Raw genomic sequence first — 25,963 nt, 5'->3', positions numbered from 1 at the left:
ATCTAATCTTGACAAACTATATATCGTTGGAAAGGTCTAAGACTCCCAAATATATATTTGGAAGGAAAAGTATTATGTAGGAAAAGTAATAGATTAATTTATGACAAGAGTGCACCCTCAAAAATCTACATTATAACAGGAATTTAAATAAACAAGACTTCTTTGTTGCCTTTTTCTCTATCACATTTTTAGAAATCATGAGAAATTATATATCAACTGAAAACTTAAAATCTCAAAATTCATCCTTTAACCTGATACCTGTCACTCACGTTTTTGAAGATAGACTTGAATGTGCATGATACAAACCTAAATTTTTATATTTCATGGCTGAAAACATTTTGTAACATGATTTTGATGTACCATTTACATGGTAATGCAATGTCTGATTTTAAAATGGGTTTTAAAGGATGAATTTTGAGATTTTATGTTTTCAAGTGATATATAACTTCTGATGATTTCTAAAATGTGACAGAAAAAGGCAACGAGGAAGTCTTTTTTTTAAACAAAGGTCAAAACTCCTTTTGTAATGTAGATTTCTGAGGGTGCACTCTTGTCAGAAATTGATCTATTACTTTTCCTACATAATTTTTAACAAAAAATATTGGTATAATATATATTTGGAAGTCTTAGACCTTTCCAACGATATATAGTTTGTCAAGATTAGATTAAATTTGATTGTAATATAATATAGTCAACGTAGGCGTCCCGTATACAGGACGGGGTGACATTTAACAGGTTAAAACTCATTTTAAAATCAGACATTGCATTACCATGTAAATGGTACATCAATAAAATGTTTTCATTCATGAATAATAAAAAATAATAACTGCATAGTTCTACAGTCCAAACACCACTATCAACACATTCAGCATCAGCATTCAGTATTTTAGTTTTTAAACAAGGTCTTTACCAGTGAGATTGAATTAAAGTATGCTATATCAATATTATTCCAAAATGTTAAAATCTAATAATGTCGGTGCGAATAAAACAAAGATGCAAAGTGTTTCATTCATCAAAAAAAAAAAAAAAAAAAATGAAGGTAAATCTATATTTTTTTACTTGAGCCAATAAAAAAAAAAGTTTTGTCACGGTTTAGTACATTTCGTTTCTCATCCAACATGTGAGAAGTTGATCTGAACAACCCTTCACTGTCTCCGCGTGTGCAGGGCGCGAACAGGTACAGATAAGCCCGCGCAGCTTCAGTGACCGATGGAAAGGGACTCTAATTTTGATCAGTCGCAAGTTCACTTCCTGCTATCTGTGCCTCAGACGTGTAGCTCTGCACTTCTAGTGCTGACCGGCTGCCCCACTCCTGCACACAGATTTTGAAATACTTCCACACAAATGACATGATGGCGAATGATTACAATGTAGTCTGTGCACGTGGGGGCACTTCCGCAAAAATCGGCCGAAAAAGACCAAAAACCGTCCGATTGCGAATTTTAAGCAAAAACCACCCGGTTCCAATTTATGGCCGGTCAACCGGTGCATCCCTAGTAACTAGGATTTACACAAGCTCCAGTCTGGATCCAGAACACCTGAGAAGAGATGATGCTGACCCCTCAAAGGACCCCAGATGATGCTTACCGTGAATCAACAAACAGAACTAACAAATATTGCTACAAGTATGACTGCATCCTATAATAATTGCTGTTAATAATGTTCATCGTCTGGCTGACTATATCTTTTATGCATTTTTCTGAAAAATCCTGTTATGCGCTCAAACTGACAGTCACCACTTATAAGCTACTACTAAATATTGTAGAAACTTGATTTTCTATAAAGTTGCTTTGTAATGATTTGTATTGTAAAAAGTATGTATATGTGTGTGTGTGTGTGTATATATATATATATATATATATATATAAATATATACATACATACAAACATATACATCAGTGATGCGCGGGTCAATGTATAAACAACCTGCACCCGACCGATGCTTTCAACTAACCCGCCCGCAACTCGGACCGCAAAAAAAGAAAAAGAAAATATTGTACCCGACCCGCTTCCTGACCCGCATTTATCAAAAGTAGCAAATGCGTTGCCCCTTTATATTAATTTAATTACTTAAATAGACAAAGCATAATAATCGTTATGACCGCACACATAAGGCTTGCCACAAAGAACCGGTTAAAGTAATGATTATGAATGGGTTTAAATTAACAAGGACTCATTTAATTCTTTAGTAATAAACTGGTGTTTTCTGTGTCGCTGCTAAGATGAAGTTGACGATGCGGACTCGCCATGAACACCAGAGAGAAATGCACATTTCATATGGATTACATATTCACAAAGTAGCCTATTTATTTTGTTTTGAATATGCTCGTTTAAAAGTATTTCAAGCTTTCTGTAATATATTGCCTATATTTATTTTTAAACCCACCGACTAAAAGATTAAGACACTACCTGACCCAAAATATCACCCAAAGTTTCTATAGCTTTTTTCTTGGCCATTTCAGTATCTGGAAAAATTACTGGGGCTAACTTGTTACTGCAGTCGAGCGGTATGAATGAGTGTGATGTACGGCATGATAAATGATCGTCGAACTTTGTCAGCCTGTGGGTCATTTGGTTTATTGAAAAACGATTGCACTGATTTGCATGTTTCTTCATGATGCGCTTTTTTTTTTTTGTGGTACTCACAAGCACCATGTCACTCACGTCGTGTTCTCCACCATGTCCCACTGAAAAACTGCTTTTGCATAAAATGCAAAAATCTCTCTGCTTTGCCATCTACAGGTCTTAACCAAGAGTATGTTGCGGCCCATTTGCTATTAAAAGTGCATCTTCTCTTTTTCGTGGTCACACCGGCCATGGCTGCTTAACCTGACCGAACAGCACGTGCGCTCTTCAATTTGAGATTGTTGAGGAGGCGTTCGTGCACCAGTCAACAGTTTGATTGACGTACTACTCAGCCTATCGACTAACGCTTTTATTGCTCTCCTCTGAACTATTGGACCTAGTTAACAGTACGCCTATGGACGTATCCGTGTATTTATTAGGCAGAGTACAATGAAAAAGCGGGACAGATGCTCAATTTGAATGACAAAGGGTAAAATTGCTGTACAGTAAAACAAAGCGGACAGGTGTTCACTCTATTTGCACCACTTATTCAGCCAATAAAGTGTAGGCCTATGTATTTCTCAATTGTGTCTAGTACTATATAAATTACAAAGGTATGTCAAACGACCGCGACCCAAATATCATTTAAAAATTTTTTGGATGACTCGTAACCGCGGGTAACCCGCTCATTTCGGATCAACCCGCGCATCACTGATAGATATATATATATATATATATATATATATATATATATATATATATATATATATATATATATATATATATATATATATATATATATGTATATAGTGGCGGGGTGAAGAAGGACACGTCAAGTAAGTACAGGTGAGTTCCCCGAAGGGTGGATTTTATTAGTAAATAGGGTGGCAGAAGGCGGTGAGGTGGGGTGGTCCGGTGCGGGGTGCTCGGCTTCCTCTGTGGTTTGTGGCGGTGTGGGTCCGTTGTGCTCTCCCGTGTGTGGTGGGGCTGGCAGTCACACACTGCTCTCTGAAAGCAAGACAGACAGTGGGATTAGCTGGCTCTCCTGGAGACATCTCTCACCTCAGTGTTCGTTTGCGGTGCTTAAATAGGCAGCTCTTGATGATCCGCAGGTGTGACCGCTCAGCCCGTGACAAGCAGGAGCAGGTGTGACTGCTCGGTTTCCAGGGCGACGCTGATGAGAGCTCGAGACACGTGCATCGTCCTAGTCCTGTGGAGAAGCGGGGAAACTGGGGGAGGGTGGGGAGTGGACCCTGACAGACCTGCGAAAGCTGGCCAAATCCGAGAGAGTTCATCGGCGTTGGCCGTCCCCGCTCAATGTTGCACGGTGAAGTTGAAGTCCTGGAGCACCAGGAACCACCGCGTCCGGTGCTCCGTGGAGGCCGAAGGGAAGGGCCCGGTATTGCCAGTGTCCATTTGGGGTCGAGAAGGCCGTCTTTGGCTTGGCCTGTTCCGAGAGGGGGACTTGCCAGTCTCTCTTCGTGAGGTCGAGGGTTGATATAAACTGGGCCCTTCCCAGACGATCCAACAGCTCATCGACGCGGGGCATGGGGTAGCAGTCGAACTCGGAGACTTCGTTGAGGCGGTGAAAGTCATTACAGAAGTGGAGGGTGCCGTCGGGCTTCGGAACCATGACGATGGGGATGGACCATGGACTGTGAGATGGTTCAATTACCCCTAACCTCAGCATCTCCTGTACTTCCTCTTCGATGGTGTGTCTCCGAGCCTCCGGGACATGGTAGGGCCGCTGCCCGACGATGGTTCCGGGTGGCGTGTGGACGTCATGTTCCAAGACGTCGGTCCGCCCAGGCTGGGGGGAGAACACATCCGGAAACTGACTGACCAGGTGCTCCAGCTCGGTCTTCTGGGCGGCGGAGAGTTGAGGGTCCATGTCCACAACCACGGGAGTCGCTTTGGTGTAGGCCGAGAGCTGAGGCCCGGTTCCAACCCAGCGCTTCAGGAGGTTAATGTAATAAAGCTGGTCCCTCCTCCGTCTTCCGGGCTGCCGCACTCTGTATGTAACGGTGCCGACCTTTTCGGTGACAGTGTACGGCCCCTGCCAGGTGGCCAAGAACTTGCAGGCAGCCGTAGGGACCAGAAACAGGACATGGTCTCATCGCTGGAACTCCCGTGTTTGGGCCACCCGATTATAGTGTCGCTGCTGAGCCTGTTGCGCCATGACGAGGTGCTCCTGGACGATGGACATCACTCAGTCGATCCGCTCCCGCATGTGTTCCACGGTGGTACGGTGTATGGCTGGTTGTTGTTCCCAGGCCTCTCGGGCAACGTCGAGCAGACCACGGTGCTGGCGGCTGAAGAGCAGCTCAAATGGTGTGAGGCCTGAGGGACCTCCCGAACACCAAAGAGGACATATGGCAGCATCTTGTCCTAGTCCCTTTTATCTTCGGCCGTCACTCGGCGCAGCGTTTGTTTCAGGGTCTGGTTGAGCCCATCGGTCTGGGGGTGGTACACCGTGGTACGGAGCTGCTGGACCTTCAGGAGTTTGCAGAGGTCCGCCATCATCCGGGAAATGAACGGGGTGCCCTGGGCAGTCAGTATCTGGGATGGGATGCCGACCCGACTGCACAACAGGAAGAGTTCCTGGGCGATGGCTTTGGTAGTGGCCTTTTGGAGGGGATTGTCCTTAGGGTAGCGGGTGGCATAGTCCATGATGACCAGGATGTGTTCATGCCCCCGGGCGGACTTCGGCAGCGGCCCCACTAAGTCCATCCCGATCCGCTCGAAGGGCACCTCAATGATGGGCAGCGGGCTGGGGGGAGGGATCTGTGGTGAAGTCTGCTGGCAGGTTGGGCAGGCTTGGCAGAACCGCCGGATTTCAGCCTCTAGGCCCGGCCAGTGGAACCGGTCACGGAGGCGCTGGACGGTGTTCTGTACTCCTAGGTGTCCTGCCATGGGGTGTGTGTGGGCTATCTCCATCACCGTTCCTCTCTTGCTGCGCGGGACAACCAGCAACATCTTTCCTCCCCCCTCCGCTGTGCGACACAGTACAGCAGGCCATTTTTCACTATGAAGTGAGGAGTGGGGTGGGGTGCTGGCTGGATTTCTTTTCCGTCCACCACTCTCACTTGACCCCAGCAGTGTTTTAACCGGTCGTCCGCGTGCTGCTCTTTGGAGAACCCTCCAGCCCCCGTCACTTGTTTATACACACACATATACATACATACATACATATATATATATATATTAGGGGTGTAACGGTTCACAAAATTCACGGTTCGGTTCGATACGATACACTGATGTCACGGTTCGGTTCGGTTCGATACGTTTTAGATACAGCAAAATGTAAAAACATCTCAACTTTTCAGAATGCCGCAAGCGCACCGCGGGTCATGTGACAAGAACTAACCAATCAGCTTCATCCTTTCCCGTAACAACGTTGAGAGCTCAGCCAAGATGAAGGATCAGCTGATCATAGTTGTATATGGATTGCAATTTTGAAATAAATTTAGTAGCAGAGCTACTGCAAGCGATTTTTAGAGCTGCAAATCCATTTATCCTTCGCTGAAATTTCCGCGTCTCATGGAGAGAGCACGTCATTGTTGCTTAGCAAAGACAGACGCCTCATGAGCGCTTCTGCCCAAGCGCTTTGGAAAGGAGGAGAAAGACGCGCTTAGCGTTTTCCATGCGTTTTTAGGCACGATATGTGAACGGCCCCTAAGGCGCTCGCTCACTCAGCACGCGCTGAAGGCTCGTTGCAAAATGTCGAATGCCTTTAACAGACCAGAAATATAAGATCCTAAAATAACCAACAGGTCTGGTGTTTGGGTTGGATTCCCTGTAAGCTATAGTTTCTAAATGCTGCAGGGATAGTTTGCTGCGTGCATGTTTCTCCTTTTTTTCGTCTTTTCCCAGATAGTACTGACGCATATATCCCAGATTTTTTTTTTTTTTTTTTTATTCCCGCTGGTGTACCCTGTCATGTTGCAGATGCGACATACCGTTGTTTTTTTATCCACCACTCTCTTGCCATCACCATTATAGCTTAAAGGGAATCCAAAGTGCACCCAAACACCAGACCTGTTGGTTATTGGAGGATCTTCTCAATTCTAGTCTGTTAAACGCATTGGCTATTTTGCAACGAGCCTTCAGCGCATACTGAGTGAGCGAGCGCCTGCTGAGTAGCCTAACATAAACATATAAGATGGTGTTTTTTTCTTCTTCGGGAGTGTCAGGGGCGTTGCCTGTTACGTTGTTTGGGTTATTGGGCTACCTTGTTGAACGCATATCATTATATTTCTCTCTCTCTCTCTTTTTTTTTTTTTCAAATATAATTAATTACTCCAACGAACCGTTCAGTATACATAATGCGTACCGCGTACCGAACCGAAAGCGTCGTACCGAACGGTTCAATACGAATACGCGTATCGTTACACCCCTAATATATATATATATATATATATATATATATATATATATATGTGTGTGTGTGTGTGTGTGTGTGTATATATATATATATATATATATATATATATATATATATATATATATATATATATATATATATATATATATATAGATAAGGATGGACATGGTCAGAAACAATGCTCAGGTAGGCCGTGGCACTTAAACGATGCCCAATTGGCACTAAGGGGCCTAAAGTGTGCCAAGAAAACATCCCCCATACCATTACACCACCACCACCAGCCTGCACAGCGGTAACAAGGCATGGTGGATCCATGTTCTCATTCTGTTTACGCCAAATTCTGACTCTGACTCAACAGAAATCGAGACTCATCAGACCAGGCAACATTTTTCTATTCTTCAACTGTCCAATTTTGGTGAGCTCGTGCAAATTGTAGCCTCGTTTTCCTATTTTTAGTGGAGATGAGTGGTACCCGGTGGGGTCTTCTGCTGTTGTAGCCCATCCACCTCAAGGTTGTGCGTGTTGTGGCTTCACAAATGCTTTGCTGCATACCTCAGTTGTAACGAGTGGTTATTTCAGTCAAAGTTCCTTTTCTATCAGCTTGAATCAGTCTTCCCATTCTCCTCTGACCTCTAGCAAAAAATGCCTTGATTTCACTATGGGAACACACTGACGGACCGCAACCACGTGAACGCTGGAATCCGTTAACATGAGTGCGTAAAAAAATATGAAACACATACGCACTGCAGACAGAGTATGTGTGAAACAGGGGTAAGGTTGTTTGCACCTTGTGCAGTGTGGAATTAGTTTACGGCTTTCTCAAGCACTTTGTGATACATTTTGGAAACAGGATATGAGCCCCTGGCCTAATGCACCACCTGGCTTGAGAAACCCATTCTAAAAGACTTACTTTTAGTCATTATTTTATTTGGGTACATATTCTGAATGCCTTTGGCAGAATTCAAATGATCCATTTTAATCTAGATTAATTCCAAGATTACAGTAAAATTAATCTAGATTAAAAAATTAATCTATGCCCACCACTAATATTTTATAATAATATATATTTTTAAATGTCATGCCAAATATTGTCTCATTTTGTATTTCATGAGAGCTACACATTCCAAAAAAGTTGGGAAAGGTAGCAATAAGAGGCTGGAAAAGTTAAATTGTACATATAAGGAACAGCTGGAGGACCAATTTTCAATTTATTAGGTCAATTGGCAACATGATTGGGTATGAAAAGAGCCTCTCGGAGTGGCAGTGGCTCTCAGAAGTCAAGATGGGCAGAGGATCACCAATTCCCCTAATTCTGCGGCGAAAAATAGTGGAGCAATATCAGAAAGGAGTTTCTCAGAGAAAAATTGCAAAGAGTTTGAAGTTATCATCATCTACAGTGCATAATATCATCCAAAGATTCAGAGAACCGGAACAATCTCTGTGAGTAAGGGTCAAGACCGGAAAACCATACTGGATGCCTGTGATCTTCGGGCCCTTAGACGGCACTGCATCACATACAGGAATGCTACTGTAATAGAAATCACAACATGGGCTTAGGAATACTTCCAGAAAACATCGTCAGTGAACACAATCCACCATCCCTCGCCGTTGCCGGCTAAAACTCAAAGAAGAAGCCATATCTAAACCTGATCCAGAAGCTCAGGCATTTTCTCTGGGCCAAGGTTCATTTAAAATGGACATTTAAAGTGGAAAACTGTTCTGTGGTCAGACGAATCTAAATTTGAAGTTCTTTTTTAAAACTTGGACGCCATGTCATCCGGACTAAAGAGGACAAGGACAACCCAAGTTGTTATCGGCGCTCAGTTCAGAAGCCTGCATTTCTGATGGTATTGCATGAGTGCATGTGGCATGGGCAGCTTACACATCTGGAAAGGCACCATAAATGCTGAAAGGTATATCCAAGTTCTAGAACAACATATGCTCCTATCCAGACAATAGTTTCTTTCAGGGAAGACCTTGCATTTTCCAACATGACAATGCCAGACCACATACTGCATCAATTACAACATCATGGCTGCATAGGAGGAGCATCCGGGTACTGAAATGGCCAGCCTGCAGTCCAGATCTTTCACCCATGGAAAACATTTGGTGTATCATAAAGAGGAAGATGCAACAAAGAAGACCTACCGTATTTTTTGGTGTAACAGAAATGTGTCGAACCAGACAAATTAAAGAGTCTATCAAAGCTGTGCGTTGAAACACGAGCTGAATTCCTCAGGAAGTCATGAATCAGTTCTAGTGCCACAAGAACCAAGCAAGATGACCAACCAACTTGTTCACACAACAGCTTTCAACATGAACACCACTAGAGCAATTATTTACAATTTCAATTCAAAGAAGAGATTGTCAAATTTGTTGTTTGTAATTGAAATGCAACGCTGGACATCACATGAAAACACATGAGAGTACTGCACAAGTCCCATTGAGGCAGGAACCACATGCTTGGTAAGATAAACAAATGATTTATGATACCCCCGAGCCAAGACCATATCTGATTGGTCAAGACAACATTTGAGGTGTGGCCAACAGGGAAGTTTAAATACTTTGGACACCATGAAATTTAGCTTTTAGTCCCTAGCTGCTGCTATTAGCCATGTCGGCTTTTAGTTCTAGTCTTGCTTGTGCTATCAGTCATGCGGGCTTTCAGTCTGCTTTTTAGTCGGCTTTTAGTCTGCTTTTTAGTCTCTGCTATTAGTCATGCCTGCTCTTAGCTTTTAGCTTGTAGCTTTGCTACCTAGCCTTAGCTTTTAGCTTCTAGCCATGCTGTGTAGTCATCATTGTTCTTTGAGCGCGGTTCTGCGTGCTTCAGCCTACTGCTACTTAGCCACGATGAGAAGGAACACAACGTAGTCTCGTCAAACTTTATTTCTTTTCTTTTCCGTTTGAGAGTTTCATGTTCTGAGTTAAGTTTTGTAACGTCCGTTCAACTTCAACCAGCGCACACGACTCTGCACTTTCAGCCAACGCCCAACAACCACGGGCTTCCCAAGACGTCACTTCAGCGACTGAACTTCCAGCCAATCAACGACCTCGGGATAGCCCTTTCACCGAGGCTCCTTCTTCACAGGAGATGCAAGTAACTTTACCTCCAGACTGTGACCTTTACTGGTGTATCTAATATAATTTTAACCTCATTGAGGAACTCAATGCGAGCGCTAATTACGTGATTGATGGTTGTTCATGTCTATGCAATTTAACGTATTGCTGTAAACCTGGGATTCCATATTTCCATTCTCTTAAACTCATCTTTTCCTAACTTTCGATCTTCCTGCAACTTGTGTGAATGTGTGAGTGCGTGCGTTTATGTGTTAGATTAGTTTATATGTCTTAGATTTATCTAATAAAGCCTTATTCATATTGAAAAGTGAAGTATCTTGTGTTTTGTGCTTACAAGTTAATGTCTTAAACTGCCGCTCTTGTTACTGTGCTAATTGATAGTGTTTCACTATAGTTTGGATATTAATATCCAGCGCTGATTTTATGTTAAACGGCTTGTTCAGTAAATCGCAGGGCGTCTCATTGATCAGCCGTGAAACAGTGATTCTGTTCAAATTCCCTTTAAATTATTAAATGATTCCCTTTGAGCTAAATTGACCTGTTTCCCTTACATTGGACTATAAGTCGCATCAGTCCAAAAATACGTCATGATGAGAAAAAAAAAACATAAGTCGCACTAGTCTATAAATCGCATTTATTTAGAATCAAGAACCAAGAGAAGACATTATCGTCTAATTTTGATAAATAAGTCGCACCTGACTATAAGTCGCAGGACCAGCCAAACTATGGAAAAAGTGCGACTTATAGTCCGGAAAATATTGTAAGTCAGTTGAGCAACTAGAAGCCTGTATTAGACAATAATGGGACAACATTCCTATTCCTATAGTTATAAAAAGGAACTTCCACATCATTGCTTTCTGTTTTTATTTACAATTTGTACAGCGTCCCAACTTTTTGGAATCAGGTTATATATATATAACGTACACGCCCACTGCCAGAGCGTTTCTCAATCTCGAGTCAAGAACCAGTTGCATCAGTTTTCGGATCACCATTACACTGAACCGAGAAGCGTTTCTGTCAGACGCATCCGATTCGAGAACCAAGGAGCTGAAGATACTGCGCATGATTCAGCGTGGAGCAGAATGACACACAGAGCGTCTGAACTGAACTGATTGTTTTGGTGATTGATTCTGAACTGATTCTGTGCTAATGTTATGATCTCTGTCCACTGGAACGCTATCGCTTTTCATTTAAAACAGGTTATTTAAAACAATTACTTATCAAACAGATGGAATTAGAAATAAAGGCCTGCCTCTAATAAAAGCCTGCTTCAAATAAAAGCCTGTTACCTTCTGCAGTTCAGGTAAACAAAGGCCCCGGCTTTTATGTGAGGAATTACAGTTATAATTACAAATATCTTGAGATAAATATTGAATATTGTAAAACATTTGACAATATTGAGAATTTTTTTTCATACATCACGCAGTCCTACTTATTACTGGTTTTGTTGTCCAGGATCACATAAAATAAAAATATTATTACAAGGTTTCTTTATTTGGGTAAAGTAAAAGTAAACATTTGAATAAGTGTTTTGCTACAAGCAAAAAACTGTGTGAGGCACAGTTGCTCCAGGCCTAGTTAACAGGTGATTATGTGCACCGCAATAAGAGTTCCATATACCTGCTGTATTTTATTTAGCCATGGCTTTGATAGCTACTGCAGCCTCCTCATTCATTGCAGACAGGACAGTGATCTGCAAAGAAACATGATTACACTATTAATGTTTGCCCAGTGACATTTAAAAGGTGGCTGATTTAATGACACTTACCAGGATTTCCTCACCAGAATCAAACTTGTTTTCTATCTCTTTGCCCAGGTCTCCTTCTGGCATTTTTAGGTCTTCTCTGACCTCACCGCTGTCCTGGAGCAGAGACAGATAACCATCCTGTATGCCAATAAGCTAAAATGTGGACAAACAGAAATTTGTGAAACACTATGATTTATTTACAGTGCAACTGTGTCTAAAATTCCCAATAACATACCTGGTAGTCCATTCTTTTGATGTTAGGGACATCCATATTGTGGGTTGAGGGACAGATGTCCTCATACTTTTTGCCAGAGAAGATGTCAATGCCCACCATGTGAACCTTGAATCAAAAGATAGGGAAGCATGGGGTTTACTTTGCTGCTATTTAAAATCAGCTCACTTAATTTAATCCGCATCATCCATCACATTGTGTGAATGGCTTCCCTTTCACATGCCCATGCAACTAATTTATAAAACCTTGTATAAAGAGACTTGTGGAACTCCTTTATTTTGAAAACAAAGATTCACCCATACTTAATCCATGTAATTCAACAGTTTACATCAATACTATGACAGCTAAATAATATGTGTTTTGCTCTGATGTACTCATCAAAAAGATTTATGCATCTATTAAAATCAATGTTACTAAATTCAAGGTAAATGTAACTTATTTGCACTAGTCTAGCTAAGTTGTCAACTGCTATATTTTTCTACTTTGTCACAGACAATCACTTGCCTTGGCATGTCCATGTTTGCCGGTCTTAGATGTGGACATTTCCACAATCTTGCATGGTCGACCTTTTAGCACCACAAAACCATTTTTTCGCAGGGCAGAGCATTGCATGGGGTAGGTAGCAGAGGCACCAGCATCACCTGTTGTAAAGTCCAGGTCAGCATCCGCCATGTTTTATCTAAGGATTGATGAGCCACCAGTACAATGGTTAAATTATTGCCATTCTTTATATAAACATAAACAGACCAGTATAAAATAAACCATTCATCAAAATGTAACCGCTTGTTCATTGACTGAAAAGAAAATGCTCTCTCATCTTTGAAGAAATTAAAATAACGTGCAATTTTAATCAATTAAAACCCAGCGCTGTCATTCATTAAATGTGGTTTCATGCCTCACTTGGTTTGTAGAAGCTATATTAGTAGGGGTGTAACGATACGCGTATTCGTATTGAACCGTTCGGTACGAGGCTTTCGGTTCGGTACGCGGTACGCATTATGTACCGAACGGTTCGTTGGACTAATTAATTATATTTGGAAAATAAATAAAAAATTTTGAAATATAATGAGATGCGTTCAACAAGGTAGTCCAATAACCCAAACGACGTAACAGGCAACGCCCCTGACACTCCCGAAGAAGAAAAAACACCAACTTATATGTTTATGTTAGGCTACTCAGTCAGGCGCTCGCTCACTCAGTACGCGCTGAAGGCTCGTTGCAAAATGGCCAATGCGTTTAACAGACCAGAAATAGAAGATCCTCCAATAACCAACAGGTCTGGTGTTTGAGTGCACTTTACCAATCGATCGGGGCATCCAAACAAGCACGGAAATCAAAATGGACTACTGTAATGTGTCGGAATTTCCTGAGCAGTACGATACAATTAACAGGCCTGCACGTTATTAGATAGAATAACTGTTATAAATAGAACGTATGCACGGGCAGTTTTAAAAACTCCACCTACTTTGCTCTTGGCATAGTGCAGCGCAAATCACGTTGTATCTGAAGGGCAACGCTGAGCCCAGGGTCCAGCGCCGCGCATACCGGTCCTGTGTGAAAGACCCTTTAGCCATTTCGCAACGAGCCTTCAGCGTGTACTGAGTGAGCGAGCGCACTCTGTAGTGGAAAACGCAGGTTTTATGAACATGCTTAATGTAATTGAGCCCCGTTAGCCTACAATATTCCTTCACGAGCCCATTTCAGCCAGACCATAATTCCTGCTTTGTTCCAAAAAACATAAGCCCTTTAAAGAACCAATTGAGTAAAAACACACTCAATATAAAGAGTTATAGAGTTCCATATAAAAAGTTCCTAACTACTACAACAATATAACATTTTCATTTTTTTTTCTTTATAAGGAGCTGTTTTTGTTTTATACAGTATGCTGCTAAGAAAACACCATAGAAGATGGGTAAAGAATAGCTCCATCGTTGTTCAATGTAAAAAAAAAATAAATAAAAAAAAAAAAAAGATACTTTGTTAGTTTTAATAAATAAAACATTTTTTAAAAATCAAGGAAATTTATCTGCCAATTTTTTCTTTTTGCTGTATCTAAAACGTACCGAACCGTACCGAACCGTGACACCAGTGAATCGTATCGAACCGAACCGTGAATTTTGTGAACCGTTACACCCCTATATATTAGGCAACAAGAGCATGGCACTTGAACTGAACTTTTTCAATGCTTAGCTGTTATAAATATGTAATTAACCTTAAATAATAATGGTCAACGATAACATAACTGTAATTAAACTGCTAGAGAACACAACACTTGAGTAGATTTACATTATTCATTGTACTGTGCCCTTTTGTGGTCTGCAAGTATAAACGTGGGAATGGCCCAAACGTCAAGTGATATATGTTCATGCACATATCGATACTTGAAGCCATTTCAATCCACATTTAAAATGAGAAAACATACGAAATCATATGAATAGGCTAATATATGCACTTCGCAGGGTCTAGTGAGTTGCACATATAAGTTAGCTGAGAAAATCCACACGAACTCGCCGCGCTTCAATAATTCTAAATTTTACAGAAAATAAGAACCATGTATGTTTGAACAATATGAATCTGAGCCGCTTTCATAAAGACACGCGTGTCCTCCAGCCGCAGTGAGCTGGCTGCTATCTATAAGGCCTGCTGGATCAAGTGTAGGTCTCTGCAGGAAAGTAATGGGAGTTACCAGATCAGGGTGTTTTTACACCATGATACCTGATTGGATAACGTCATAGTGATGTTAGGTTTAGGGGTGGGGTTAGGTAAGTGCGATCATTTAGATTGCATGATTTAGAAACACCCAGCAGTTTGAAAACACCCACAAGGTGATAAACGCCCACTTTTGCAATGCAGAGACATAAGTCTCGCTGGATCCACCACTGCGCAATGATCAGAAACCAAAGGCCCGCCGAGCAGCGCACTAATCGCAGCCAAGCAGGTGCAAGTATATTAGCGTTGAACCGCACACGAACCAAATCCACAATCAAACTATAATGCAGAACGAATCCCTTTGCAGCTAAAACGAGGTTTCCTATTATGTAAGGCTGAGCTAATCCACAATATGAGGCGCAGCGTGGACTCGTGTCGTCTTGAGTTATGATCGAGTTTATATATATGTCTTTGTGTCGCATAGCAACTGTTGTCATTTTCAATAACTTGAACAGATGCTGCATCGAAGTCTTACTGTTTGCTTTGTTAAAGTGACAAAAAACGCACAATAGATAAAGGACCATTTCGAGGGAGGAGATTGTTGCTATGCGGGATGACGCCCGTTGTTTGAATGGTTTAAGAAGCTATTTACCTGGTTTACAGACTTGTCCACGCTTTCGGGGCAATCCAACTAATTACTCCTACTGGATATCCCTTTTTCTTCTCTTCTCTGCCGCTCTTGCTATCAACCGTGCAACGTCGCTTGTGTTTATTCACTTAATTCACTTGACTGTCCCAAAGCGTGAATCCTAAACTCCCTTTTCCTTACTCTCGCACTCTGATCGGTACGAAGTCGACAACACAGCATGAAATCTTTTACTGTCTATGCATGAAATGAACCTCAGCCGAGCCGTTTCCTCCGAACCGCGCATGCGCATTCACCTCGCTCTTTAATTTCTAGGACGGGTGGAATCGCCTGCCCTTACGAAAAATAACCATGGTTTTATTATAGTAAAACTGTAGTAACCCATGGTTTTTTGGCGTATTGACTGCCATTTGTAAAACCACAGATTTACTACAAATACCATGGTTAAACTATGGTTAATATAGCAAAACCATGGTTAATTTGTGGTTACCATGGTTTAACTACAGTAACCATGGTTTTTTGGTTTTATTTGTAGTAAAACCATGGTTAATTTTCGTAAGGGTGCCTCAAGATGTCTATTTTAATTGATGGAATAGTCACGGATCGACGATCTCCACGCAAAACGGCAAACCAAACCAGGGACGTTGTCCTGACTTCAGATTTTTCTAGCCGGGTTTCTAGCCAATATCTCGTCCTTTTCTCATCCCTTACAAAAATAACCTACATGAATCCTGATTTTTCACTTGTACTGCACAGCAGTCCTGCAGGAATTATAAAATCCTGCAGGATTTTTTTTTTTTTTTTTTAATCTGCAGGATTTGTAAAAAATTCTGCAGGAATCATAAAGTCCTGCAGGATTTTCCACTTGCACTGCTTTCACTTTTGTGAATGTTTGCTTCACTTTTGCATGTTTCTGTTGTACTGAAGGGTTCATTCTAGAACATGTAGGAATGTCCTACACATACTGCTGCTGCACATACTGCGTTGTACAGCACAAGTGAGAAATCATACAGGAATTAAAAAAAAAAAAAATCCTGCAGGACTGCCGTGCACCTCACGCAGAAACAAAATATTTGCTTTAAGGAGTTTTCCCTGTAAATAAAAAATAAATAAGTCAAAAAATAAATATATAAAAACTGGTTTTGGATTCAGGATAGGTTATGTCTAGACTAGAGAATAAAACTCTGATAGTTGCTGTATATTTATTCATACAATTTTTATTTAATTAGATTCAAGTACATTTCATGGAACTATTTTGGACATATTATGCTCTGGCTGTTGACAGCAATGAGACAAACAATGAGTTTTAACAAGTAAATAAAAAAAAAATAAGAGTAAGAATAAATAGGCAATTATATATATATATATATATATATATATATATATATATATATATATATATATATATATATATATATATATATATATATAAACATTTCTCTAAATCATTTCAAAATTATACATTTCTGCAAACATCCACGACATGTCAACATTCAAGAGATGAGTCTGTATACTCTAAATTTTTACCTTTTATAACATGAAGATGCAGCTATTTTGTTTTTAATCCAACTCCCATCTATTTAGTTGGATGCAAAAAAAAAATTATTTGGAAGACCTGGTAGGTCCTTGAGGTAGACACAGGTTGAATGTATGTCTGTGCATTTGATAAGTTCAACTGAGTCAATCCCTCTTTCTTTTAAAATGCTTGGTGCTGTTTTACCTGATTCTCTGTCTTTGCTGATGTCATTACTTGTTGTTTTCATAACATCAATGAAGGCATGACCCCATTGCCTATGTCTATAAATTATCGACCCATGTTTGGTTTGAACTGCATGGTTGATTCTTTTAGATAAAGATTTAGCTCCTTTTGAATTAATTTGCTTGTCATTAACCACAGCCCTAGAATAAAAACTGAAAGCTTTATTTGCACTTAAACCTGACTCTAGAAGGATATGAGACTCTCTTGGGGTTGGCTGTCGTACATGTGGGCATCCAAGAAACATCACGCTAGAACTACCAATACACTTTGTCACAGTATTGGTGCCTCCCAACATTTTTTCAACAAAGCTTTTGCTTTGCTGTGTTTGTTCATCATTGAATACAGCAGCAATGAGTCGTGGAACATGTTGTTAAAGGTTAAACATGTTAACAATTTGTTCTGCTACAGCTTGTGTGCCATGAAAGAGTTTCTGAAGGTGTCCATTCTGGGACTCATATAAGAATGCACTGTGACTCCATAAAGGACCCCGATTTTTCACAGATGTACAAGTATGAGGACATTATAAGACACATGACACTTTCCATACTGAGACTCAAAACGGCCCACAAATGCTTTTAAAAGGCCATCAGCTTTGTCAATGTCGTGGGGGGAAATTGAATCTTGAAGGAGAATGTATGTAGCCTGTACTAGAAGTAAATGGTCAAGATATTGTCTGGGTAAAATGCCAAACAAACAGGGAAGACTGTAAAATAAGAGAAAGTGTCTGTTTTCCGAAGCTTTCCAATATTTAAGCAAAGAAATTGAACGGGGTGGTCTTGTTATACTTGTAGGTAGTTTAATGGCAAGTAACCTTCATTCAATCTGCTCGATTTCACTTTCAATGTACCAAGGCTCTGTATGGTATTTGGAGTCAAACCATAGGGTAGTCAGCTGGCGACAAACACCAAGTAATATGCCATGCATGCAATTATATGCAAATCCAGAAACCTTATTAAAAAACATCAGCAGCATTAGAGGAGATGGACCTTTTACACCATTTATGCATGTTCCAGAACCAACAGCTTGCTGAGCATCTTTACTGTGTTTTCTGTGTGATCTCAGCTTTGGCCCTGTTGACTGCAAAGGATACACCCTTGTAAACCCATTACCCTTTTCTACAACTTCACCCTTTTGATAACACCAGTTACAACCATGCTCTTCATTAAATTGCTTGACATTCTGTACAGCACAACAAGCCACTGAATCACAAATGCAAAGCAAACTGTATACATGGACTACTGCTTTTTCACCTTTCCACTGACAAAGTAACCCTTGGTTTTCAAAACTACGCAATTCATCAACAAATGATTGCAGAAAAGAGTTCATTTCTGGCTTTTTTGGCCCAAACCACCAAGAATGACATGCTTTGCCCACAGATTAGGGGGGAGCTTGTTGATTGTGACTTGAAGAGGCCAGATATGAAAAGGAGAAGATTTGAAAATTGGAACACCATCAACATTCCAGGACACTGAAATATTCGCCAATTTTGGGTCATTTAGTGCATCAATCGATTTGTACATAGTGCCATCAAATATGTCTAAAACATTTTGTGAGTTGCGCTTTGTCCTTGACCATTTGTAATTCAAAGACTGATAAAAATCTGTATCTTGAAATTTACCTCTTAATTGATCTGAAATAGATAACTTGATAAAGACAGAGACAGATTTGATTAAGCTTTCCATGTCCCCTGGGGTACCATTGCATGAAGCACAATGGGTGGGGATTTCACTACCAAAGAAATATTGGCAGGATGGGCAAATATACTGGACTTCAAAAGTGTCACAATGAAAGGATTTCATGAACTTGTATAAGCTATCTGGAACACCATTGGTTGAATCAGGACAGTGGAGATTGATAACATCTAACAAGTCACTCAAAGCCACTTTGGATTTAGTATGCTTGAGGCTGTAGGTAAGGATGCACAGCAGACATTCTTCATTAGTGATTTTGGCATTTGGATGTCTTTTTTCCTCACTGGCACACTCCTCTCTTTTTTCTTTGCTTCCCTCACAAACTGCACTGTGGTTTCTGACAATCTAGAAAGTAAATATTGCACTAATTACAAGCTGACACATAAAGAAGTGTGAGCTTTAAAAAAAAAGCATGAGGCAATAGACTAGATACATATTCTAAACTTTATTCTCACATGAGTCTGTGGAAAGTTCTCATCAGCTGTGCTAAAAACATCACCCTCGTCATCAGCAGAAATTGTGTATTTATTGCACATTAAAACACGTTAGTGTTATTTCTTTGTAAATATAATAGTAGTAGATATTCTATACCTTCTGTCAAGATGATTTATGACTTTGACCTTTGACCTTTTGACAGGTTGAACTTCCGGTGACCTTATGATGGATGGGTGGAACAAATGAGTTCAAGGGTTAACCTATGACCTTTCCCACGCATCGATCATGTGCTTTTGACAGAAAGTTTTACCCTATTGACCTAATTAGTTCTAAATCATGGTTTTGACAGCTAGTTTTTACGGTACATGAAAGACTCCCCACACATCGATCATGCGGTTTTGACAGAAGCTGTTTGAACTTTGTGTCTGTTAGCTTGTTTGAACTCTGTGCCAGCTAGCTTGTTTGAACTCTGTGTCAGTTAGCTTGTTTGAATTTTGTGCCAGTTAGCTTGTTTGAAGTTTGTGTCAGTTAGCTTGTTTGAATTTTGTGCCAGTTAGCTTGTTTGAAGTTTGTGCCAGTTAGCTTGTTTGAAGTTTGTATCAGTTAGCTTGTTTGAAGTTTGTACCAGTAAGTTTGTTTGAACCTTATCATATACACTGTAAAAAAAATCCCGTTGTTTCTACGGAAAAATACCGGCAGCTGAACATTACTGTAAAAATGACATCGAACTGTAAACATACTTACGGAGTTACATGTGAATTTTACATTTTAAACATGTATATTTAACATTGGATTTCAGTAATATTAACATCATTGTTACACTGAAGTGAACAAGTTTGAGTAAATTTAACATTTTAAACATGTGAATTCAACATTGGGATTCCGTGATATCTATGGTCACTACTATGCTAAACTGACGAGTTTGCTCAGTTAAATTTACATCCGGCTGTTTATTTAACGTTATAATGTTGTATATAAATAGACACTTTCTTGTATTTTTTACATGTAATAACTGCTTATTGTGCATCAATAAATGATCAAATAAACAGGGAAATATCAAACAAAAAACTAATTTAAACTGGTAAAACAACAGTAAAACTTTGCGCTTTAAATTGGGATGTTCTGTATATTATACATAAAATATCCATAATATGCTGTAATAATGAAGTTATATTGTGGTAAATTAAAAAAAATACATCTTGAAATAAGACAAGAGAGGAAGATATATTTTGCAAAATTTATTTAATAGCCATCAAAATAGTTGTAAATAGCGATGCTAAACTAAGTTTGAAAAGTTATTTTTTAACCAAGTTTAAAGTGCCAGGCGCACAGCAACAACTCAGTATGGCATAAAACAATTGGCCCTTTTTTTCAAAGGTATACAAGATGCAAAAAAGCTACATGTAATGTGTTTTTTTTTTTTATTTAACTATGACTGAATCCAAGTTGAAATACTCCAGAAGACCACTATTAAGAGTTTAAAATGTAAAATTACATAGTGCCTTAACCATAATACACATTGTGGATTTAACAAAGTGAAAACAGTACCTCTTCTCAAACAAACAGTCAGAGTCAACAGAAAGAGTCCATATTTAGGCTTAACGCCACTCGTGATCGGAGAGTTCCTGTATCAGGGTGAAGACTCGAGGGTTCAAGTTGAGAGGATTCTTGGAGTTTTTATTCTGTACTTTGGTTCCCTTTTCTTGGTTTATTGAGAAAACACCTGTAGATTAAAGCATATTAAGCATTTTAGTTGATCAGTAAAAAAAACTACAATGTGTGTGTATGTATGTATATATATATATATATATATATTTGTGTGCGTGCCTGTCTGTCTGCGTGGGTGCCTGTCTGTCTGAGTGCGTGGGTGCCTGTCTGTCTCTCTGCGTGGGTGCCTGTCTGTCTGTCTCTCTGCGCGCATGGGTGCCTGTCTGTCTGCGTGCGTGCGTGCGTGCCTGTCTGAGTGCGTGGGTGCCTGTCTGTCTCTTTGCGTGGGTGCCTGTCTGTCTGTCTCTCTGCGCGCATGGGTGCCTGTCTGTCTGCGTGCGTGGGTGCCTGTCTGTCTGTCTCTCTGCGCGCATGGGTGCCTGTCTGTCTGCGTGCGTGGGTGCCTGTCTGTCTGTCTCTCTGCGCGCATGGGTGCCTGTCTGCGTGCGTGCGTGCCTGTCTGTCTGCGTGGGTGCCTGTCTGTCTGAGTGCGTGGGTGCCTGTCTGTCTCTTTGCGTGGGTGCCTGTCTGTCTGTCTCTCTGCGCGCATGGGTGCCTGTCTGTCTGCGTGCGTGGATGCCTGTCTGTCTCTCTGCGTGGGTGCCTGTCTGTCTGTCTCTCTGTGCACATGGGTGCCTGTCTGTCTGCGTGCGTGCGTGCCTGTCTGTCTGCGTGGGTGGATGCCTGTCTGTCTCTCTGCGTGGGTGCCTGTCTGTCTGTCTCTCTGCGCGCATGGGTGCCTGTCTGTCTGCGTGCGTGCGTGCCTGTCTGTCTGCGTGGGTGCCTGTCTGTCTGCGTGCGTGGGTGCCTGTCTGTCTGTCTCTCTGCGCGCATGGGTGCCTGTCTGTCTGCGTGCGTGGATGCCTGTCTGTCTGAGTGCGTGGGTGCCTGTCTGTCTCTTTGCGTGGGTGCCTGTCTGTCTGTCTCTCTGCGCGCATGGGTGCCTGTCTGTCTGCGTGCGTGGGTGCCTGTCTGTCTGTCTCTCTGCGCGCATGGGTGCCTGTCTGTCTGCGTGCGTGGATGCCTGTCTGTCTCTCTGCGTGGGTGCCTGTCTGTCTGTCTCTCTGCGCGCATGGGTGCCTGTCTGTCTGCGTGCGTGCGTGCCTGTCTGTCTGCGTGCGTGCGTGCCTGTCTGTCTGCGTGGGTGCCTGTCTGTCTGAGTGCGTGGGTGCCTGTCTGTCTCTCTGCGTGGGTGCCTGTCTGTCTGTCTCTCTGCGCGCATGGGTGCCTGTCTGCCTGCATGGGTGCCTGTCTGTCTGCGTGCGTGGGTGCCTGTCTGTCTCTCTGCGTGGGTGCCTGTCTGTCTGTCTCTCTGCGCGCATGGGTGCCTGTCTGTCTGTCTCTCTGCGTGGGTGCCTGTCTGTCTGTCTCTCTGCGCGCATGGGTGCCTGTCTGTCTGTCTCTCTGCGTGGGTGCCTGTCTGTCTGTCTCTCTGCGCGCAAGGGTGCCTGTCTGTCTGCGTGCGTGCATGGGTGCCTGCCTGTCTGCGTGGGTGCCTGTCTGTCTGCGTGCGTGGGTGCCTGTCTGTCTGCCTGTGTGCGTGCCTGTCTGACGGTGTGTGCTTGTGTCTGTCTGTCCGTGTGTGTGTCTGTCTGCATGCATGCATACCTGTCTGTCTGTGTGTGTGCGTGTATGAGCCAGACTAGACTAGGGAATGTAGAAATGAGAAAGCTATGTTTACTCACCTTTGAAAAAACTCCAGAGTTGAAGCCAGCTCAGATGGATAATGGATATTAAAACAGTAGTAGCTCCCGAACATGAGGCACAATGCAGAAATGAATGACATGTTTGTGTTGATTAGGTTCTGATTCCAGACTCAGCATGTACCTTGTTGACGAATAGCAGGACTGTCATAACAACAAATTATTTAACAGGTTATATCAATAAGTTCTGCACTCACATGATGTATTCTATAAACAGTGCAATAAAATAAGATTGAAAAAATAAAAACAAACTTACCAGACAATAACAGTGGGTGTCAGAAGCACTTGCTCCAGTTGGACCTCTTCTGCCAGACATCTATCTTTTACATGGAGGAACATGGACTCCTCCTCAAAGTAGCTGAGCAGAAGCATCTCTATCACATCATCTGAGCAGCCACTCTGCAGATGTCCCTGATGACAGGCAGAGAACAAATCTGACTCTTTAATGCGGTCACAGATTTTAGTGACCGTTTCATCTGCTCATATCATTTTTTTTTTTTTTAAAGAACTTACTTTAGTTATTGTAAAAACTTGACCTAACAATAGTCTGTATGGTAGAGTCAGGAATCAGCAGCTGTCCTTTTTTAAGGTAAAAGAGACAAATGTTTCTGAGATAATATTGACATTCTCTGGAATATCAATGGCTGCACTAGCTGTTGGCATGGACTCGTGTGTTTTCTGAATCATCTGTACTGGCAATGACAAATGGGGGCTGAGGGCGAGTTTCCCTGTAACGTAAGGTACATGTTATCAATAACATCTAGTGAGCATGCTTTATGCTTCCTACACATGTCAGAAGTAAATTATTACTTTTTTTGTAAACACGATCGTACAACCACTTAACGTTACTCGACATGACTCAAATATGATCGTGTGAGACTATAGAGGGTTTTCACCGACGTCACGTTCTGGGCGGTAACCCGGATGCGCGGCCATTGTGGAGGTACCCGGTGTAAAAAACTGAACGGAGTACAATGGAGTATAGTGCGCTTTGGATACTTTAAGTGAATGTAGCCATGTCTAAACAACCGAAAAGTTCAACAAAACGTGCCCAAGATGCAAAGGCATGTAGGGAAGGACTTGGACCACAAGAAAAGGCGCGATATTTCGAGAAATGACGATTTATTGGCGGTGCAGATCCCCACGAGTTAGCTCCCTCTTCTTGGATCCGTGACGACCCGGTGATTCTTCCTTCGTATTCATATTCTTCCTTGCATATCCCGATATAGTCAACTACCTTTTCTCGCCGAGCCCATACACAGCGGAAGATCTTAAATCCTACAAGGGTTTGGAGGCTTATAACCAGATGGTGTGTGGATGTGTGAGGGAGACGCAGTACCAAGTTATCAACGACCGTTGTATTGTAAAGGCCAAAGTAAGTAATGCAATAACGTCTTTAATCAACCTATACTTAACTGTATGATATCATTGCGATACTCAAGGAGTAGCCAAGTGACTCTCAATCATGTTTTTTTTTTATTTCATCAGACTCCCAGTTTGCTATCTACACTGTACACTATCTGAGTTAGTTTCATAGTATTTTATTCTATCATATAAATGCACATGTACAATCTGACACCCCCAAAAAAAACACACACTATTATTCTTGAGCTGTCTTATTAGTACAACCTGAAACACGGCAATAATTAAACATTTTCCTTGACGACGTTCGGGATATACTTCAGTGCCAGTGCTTTGTTGTGATGCGGAGTGCCTCCAACATGCGGAGTGCCTCCAACATGGCCGACTTCCGATCTGATGACGCGCCGTGAAAACCCTCTATTGTTCTTTCTCCGTGTGAAAATGGCGGGAACATAATGAAATGGCACATTTTAAATCCGCAACAGCAAACGTTATAGGATAAGCTTGCGGTACAGGTGCATTGTGTGTACACGATAATACTGGCCATTCAAAGCGGAGTAAGTGGTAAATGTTTGACTACAGTTGGCGCCAAGACATTTGAAAAGACAACGGGGCTCATTCCTATGCCCTCTGCAATGTAGTACATAGCCTCTTAATGTATCCAATTCCAAATTATATTTACAAAAGACGCAGGCGATCATTTTTAGGATTTCAAGTGTTCAGCTGACCGAAGTTAAAATTTAAAGTTATCACGCATTGATCGAGCTAGCTAGATATCTTAAATATGCTATCTTAACTGTTAAAGTAACTTAGCCTGCACCATGGGCTTTCAGTAAACATCTTCACTTGGTCTCGAAAAAAAGACTAGGTTAAATGTGAAGCTTACCGTGCAATCTTTCAATTTTCTGGATGAACAGCAGCAGATCCTCCAAAAAAACTTGTGTTGAGATCGTAGATTTGTCTTAAAAACTTAAATGACTTTAAAATAACAAAGTGGTCCGAAGATTTCTGCTTGGCCTGTTTTTTGTCTAATAAACGCAGTTCTGGCTCGCTCGTTATTGACGTCACTTGTTCTTCTCCCGCTCTCCTCCCGCGATTATCCAATCAGAGACGAGCTTCATCTGCCGCTATGAAATTCAAAATTAGGCATCTCAGCGCACAAGAGAGAGAGAACAAAGACACTGTTAGGTTGTTTATAGCCTGTGATAATGATATAATGCTCTTTTTTTTATTTTTTTATAAAAATAAATAGAAAACCATTAAGCAAAGTATTACATTAAAATTTAAAGACTAAAAGAAACATAAAGCATAATAATTATGGTTGGGACTGAACAGAAGCATTACTTTGCACATTTTAATTCCTTATACTCATAGGCTATAAATACAGTATGCTACAAACAAATCATACATCGATGTTAGTGAAGGCACCATTCAGTTGTTTAGCCTGTGATAATGACACAATGCTCAAATTATTTTATCAATAGGCCTATGTAGAAAACCAGTAGGCTAAGTATTACAGTATTTACATTTATTACACACTGCACGCACGCACACACACACACACACACACACACACACACACACACACACACACACACACACACACACACACGGTAGGCTACAATATGCTACAAATAGCCTAAATTATAAAAACTATTTTATTATAATTGTAGCCATATTTTTATATATAATATGGAGAGAGAAGCTGTTCAGATGTGACAAAAAAATTGCATGCATCATTTCATCAATCATGCTAATATTAGCCTACAGTATAAACTTGTAAAGTGACACACATACTTTATTTGTATTTTTAAAATCAACAGACTAAAACTTTTTTGTTTTAGTTTGTAGTTTTTACAATATTTGCATGTCAAATTAACAAAATTGTTTTGTTATGAGTATTACAGTATTTCTTTGTTTTTGATACCAATAATTTGTAATTTTAACAAATAATTCTGATTATTATCACATATTGTTATTGTAAATATAACAACAATATTATGTT

At 41.1% G+C, this 25,963-nt stretch overlaps 1 protein-coding gene and 1 long non-coding RNA gene across 10 annotated transcripts in view; both read right to left on the bottom strand.

Annotated features, from left to right (window-relative positions):
* The window catches only part of LOC113114931 (eukaryotic translation initiation factor 5A-1), a 42,383-nt gene extending 26,792 nt beyond the window's left edge, over positions 1–15,591 (bottom strand). For 2 of the 8 annotated variants that reach the window (XM_026282089.1, XM_026282081.1), the window contains exons 1-5: positions 15,308–15,589; positions 12,511–12,685; positions 12,010–12,114; positions 11,810–11,927; positions 11,648–11,720 (exon numbers count right to left, since the gene is read on the bottom strand). In XM_026282089.1, coding sequence (XP_026137874.1) covers positions 11,695–11,720; positions 11,810–11,927; positions 12,010–12,114; positions 12,511–12,678 — 417 coding nt within the window. In that variant the 5' untranslated portion in view covers positions 12,679–12,685; positions 15,308–15,589 and the 3' untranslated portion in view covers positions 11,648–11,694. Of the gene's footprint in view, positions 1–3,430; positions 3,574–11,647; positions 11,721–11,795; positions 11,928–12,009; positions 12,115–12,510; positions 12,686–15,307 lie in introns of those variants that run through there. The other 6 variants (XM_026282060.1, XM_026282053.1, XM_026282098.1 and 3 more) reach the window with 5 other exon arrangements.
* A 4,221-nt stretch (positions 15,592–19,812) lies between these two features.
* On the bottom strand, positions 19,813–25,151 carry LOC113110627 (uncharacterized). Of its 2 annotated transcripts, none has more exons than XR_003293181.1 (4): positions 24,845–25,151; positions 22,853–23,007; positions 22,579–22,740; positions 19,813–20,909 (listed from the first exon to the last, which is right to left on the bottom strand). It is a non-coding gene; the product is annotated as an uncharacterized LOC113110627 (long non-coding RNA). The 2 variants fall into 2 exon arrangements; XR_003293183.1 differs by having other exon boundaries at positions 22,579–22,720.
* Positions 25,152–25,963: the final 812 nt, after the last annotated feature.

This window comes from Carassius auratus, chromosome 2 (assembly GCF_003368295.1).
Source record: "Carassius auratus strain Wakin chromosome 2, ASM336829v1, whole genome shotgun sequence".
Classification (NCBI taxonomy): Eukaryota; Metazoa; Chordata; class Actinopteri; order Cypriniformes; family Cyprinidae; genus Carassius; species Carassius auratus.
This window is presented reverse-complemented; position numbering and strand designations above follow the sequence as displayed.